Source organism: Microtus ochrogaster, chromosome 10 (assembly GCF_000317375.1).
Source record: "Microtus ochrogaster isolate Prairie Vole_2 chromosome 10, MicOch1.0, whole genome shotgun sequence".
Classification (NCBI taxonomy): Eukaryota; Metazoa; Chordata; class Mammalia; order Rodentia; family Cricetidae; genus Microtus; species Microtus ochrogaster.
The window spans coordinates 70,345,112-70,348,611 of record NC_022016.1 but is presented as its reverse complement, the minus strand read 5'-3'; the positions used below and the strand labels follow the sequence as shown (position 1 = coordinate 70,348,611).

Here is a 3,500-nt window from a genome sequence, read left to right as displayed (position 1 = left end):
TGGCTTAAATTATAGAATATACGATAAAGCTAAAAAGTTCCCTTTATGGTTCTTAGAGGCACAGCTTCACTTGTTCTGGAGAAAATGGGCAGTGGTTTTCTAGGAGAGCTTTTGGATTTTTTTAAAGCTACTTCTCAGATGGGTGATTCTGTGGTGTGCTCTTCCATAAGTGGTAGCAGGAACTGATTGAGCCGAGTGACTGATTCTCCCAAGCAGTGCAGAATGGGCCAGCTGGTTTACAGCACGGGAGAACAGTGGACTGAGGTGGTACAGGGAAAGTGTGCCAGGAATGTTCCAGGTCAGGCAGCATGCAGTAAAGGAGAGAGGCAGTGATTGAGGACGGGAGGTGATGGTGGTGAGCCACCCTTTGAGTGGCCATTCTCAACCTTCACTTTCATCACCGGGTGCACAGAGAGGTACAGAGGCATCTACTGAAAAGGATTGCTTTCCTCTCCAGGCAAAATGGACCTCATAGGACAGAAAAGCACTAGAAAAATAAAGGTTAAAAAAATTCTCACGTATCTCAATGCCAGTGCCTATATTTGTCAACCTCAGACAACCAAAAATGATGAAGAATCGAAAGTTTCAAAACAGTGAACATTCCAAAATTTTTTTTTAAAAAATTATTTCTGATCTAAACATTTTCTCTCAAAAGAGAATGCTTTTCATTACAAGAAATATCCAAATACTAGCACCTTCCTTGGTGACTTCTTTTGTGAGTCGCTCTGGGTGGGACAGTGTAAGAAAATCCCTACAAGACACACGTGTTTCCCCATTCTGGAGACGGTGACTTTGTACGGCTAGAGCGTGGCCTCCTTAGCCGAGAAAGTGCTTTCAAGAGAAGAACCAGGTGATCGTAGCAAACACACAGCAAACACAGTTACGACTAGAAACAGGGCCGAGAAGCTCAGATCGTAAAGGGTAGCCAGTCAACAGCCAGAGACACATGGAAAGAGAGAGAGAGCATTTTACCAACGGTGGGAGTGGTAGCTGCGCTCAAGGAATTGGTGGACGATATTGAAGAAGTGCTCTCAGCCCGGGCTAAGGGAGCTATCGGAGGAGGACTGGAAGAGTGGATGGGTGGACTAAACGGTCTGGCCTGCAGGGGGAAGAAAGATGAAGGTTAGACTCAGCCATGATACGCTGGTTTGGCATTTTCAAACATTTGTTACATTTTATTTACTTTGCGTGCACGCGCATGTGTGTGTGTGTGTGTGTGTGTGTGTGTGTGTGTGTGTGTGTATACATGCCATGAAGTGCACAGGAGGGTCAAATGACAACTTTCTACTAGAAGGGCCACAGAGGTTGAAATCAGATTTTGGCAGCAAGGGCCTACACGGCTGAGCCATCTTGCCAGCTTTGCTTTCCTCACCGTTCCTGGCCCTCAGCCCCGGATACAAAAACTCTCAGGTTCTTGATGGACATGGTACCAATTTTCTGGAACTGGCCTGCACTTAAAACACAGCCAGTATGCTGGGGTAAGAGCAGCCATAAACCACAGCTCGTGAGCTCAGGAGGCACTCCGGCTTAGACCGGTCATTTTCACGCCTCTCAGGAACGACACTGTTGGATGCCTCCACAGAGAGCTTTCGAGACAGAACCTGAGTGTTATGATGACATTTATTCAGTGGCTGTTGAACAAGGGTCACTGAGATTTACTTCTGCCACATGCCTCTGAATCGACCCACTGAGAAAACTATTCCTACACCTCGATCTTACAATAAGATCCAAGGAAGTTCTGGTAGTTCACCTGGAGGCCACCACTCTCTGTATTTGTATTGCTGGATTTCTGCTGCTGATTTATCAGGCTTCTGGGGTCAGAAACCAGAGTTTTTCTTCCCACCACTTTTAGACCTTAGCTTGAAAGCTTGGGGATATCTGAGGGTGGAAAGGCATCCTCACATGACAGCGACTTTTTTTTTCAGCTGGCCCCCGTGATGGTCACTTGTGCTGTGATGCTGAGACCTGAAGTCGAGATGGCCCATATTAGGGGACTTGGGGATCTTGTTCCGAGCGTGCTAAGGCAGGGAGAGACATACCATATCGCCGACTCCAGGTTTTCCTGGCGGTAGCTTTGGCCGGGATGGAGGCCGGGGAGGAGGCGGAGGTGGAGTGGTACTGCAAGGAACTAAGGGGGTGGCTGGCCGCGCAGGAGACGATGCACCTGGAAAACAGGTTGGGCTTAGAGGCAGCGGGAAACACGGGGGTTCCAGAATGCGTCAGCGCCCAGCAATGCCTGACACGGATGCAAATTTTTCTTTTTCTTTGCAGTGGCTTTACCTAAGCCTCCGTTTGCACAGAGCATTTTCTTTTTCTTTCAATAAAGAAAAAAGGTACTCAGCTGGATTATGGTTGATGGCGGAAGCTGAAGCTATCACCTTGCTGTCATGTGACATCCAATGAAAGGTAAATCCTTGATGGGAGGTGAATTCGGGGGACTCTTGGCCGGGCAGTAGGGGTGGTTCTTTTTGACAATGTACACATGGGACTTAAATATATATTTTTTTATTTTTAATTTATGTCCAGAATTTATGTCCAAGATGAAGATGAAAGTTAAAACTTGAAGAAAGATGAATGCTTGTTCTATGCTAGATTTTTTTTTTTAAACCCAGGGAGGAGAATTATGCTGTTGACTGTATGTCAACCCATGAGCGCTAACTTCATTCCTATCTTGAATAGGCAGTGTAAGCAAAGGAAGTGGCACTACAGGCCAGGAGTCCTTTGTGTGTTGGGTCTTTATGACAGAAACACAGCAAGGGCTTCCTTCAAAAGGAGTGTCCTTGGGAGCCTGCTAAGGTAGGGTTTGTTACTGATGGTCTCTCGGGTGGTTTTGCAAAAGCTTTTTGGATTTACTTTTCTGGCTGTCCATGACAAGCATATGGAACACAGATGGTACACAGAGGCTGGCATGCACACTGAGCTCAGTGCTCAGGGACCTGTCTGTCCTCAGTCATAAGTCCGGGATGCATGGAGAACTACCTGGCCCCGAACCTTAGGAGGCGAAATCCATGTCCAGGCAGTTCTTGTTCACTTGGTTAGAAACAGCAGGCTGGAAAATCATGCTTCAGAAAAACACTTTGCTGCTTCTACCACCCTCCCCAAGCTGCCTCCAAACACCCCCTCCCCTACTCGCTATCTCTACATGTCCCTGCTTCCACATTCCCCATCCTACCAGTTCCTGCGCACCGTGCCACCTCCACATCCCCCATCTTACCAGCTGTCTTTATACCCATCCATCCCCATCTCCATATCCCCGCCCCTCAAGCTACTTCCTTTACGCACCAAAACCCAAAACCAAGACCACTAGAGTCCGAGACCGGCACCTCAGTCCAGATTTTGAGATTCTCAGGAGAACTTTGACTCTGAAGGGTAAAAACCCATCTCAGAATCATGTATCATCTTAAGAGAGTCTGACAAAGGTCTGATCTCCAAAATATATAAAGAACTCAAGAAACTAGACCGTAAAAGGCTAATCAACCCAATTATAAAATGGGGCACTG

General features: G+C 47.0%; 1 protein-coding gene across 16 annotated transcripts in view; it reads right to left on the bottom strand.

The window, feature by feature from the left end:
* Positions 1 to 3,500, bottom strand: part of Sgip1 (SH3 domain GRB2 like endophilin interacting protein 1) — a 188,920-nt gene that overhangs the window by 42,923 nt on the left and 142,497 nt on the right. For all 16 annotated transcript variants that reach the window (XM_026781966.1, XM_005353475.3, XM_026781969.1 and 13 more), the window contains 2 exons: positions 2,040 to 2,164; positions 973 to 1,099 (listed from right to left, as the gene is read on the bottom strand). In XM_026781966.1, the coding sequence (XP_026637767.1) occupies positions 973 to 1,099; positions 2,040 to 2,164 (252 nt within the window). The remainder of the gene's footprint in view (positions 1 to 972; positions 1,100 to 2,039; positions 2,165 to 3,500) is intronic.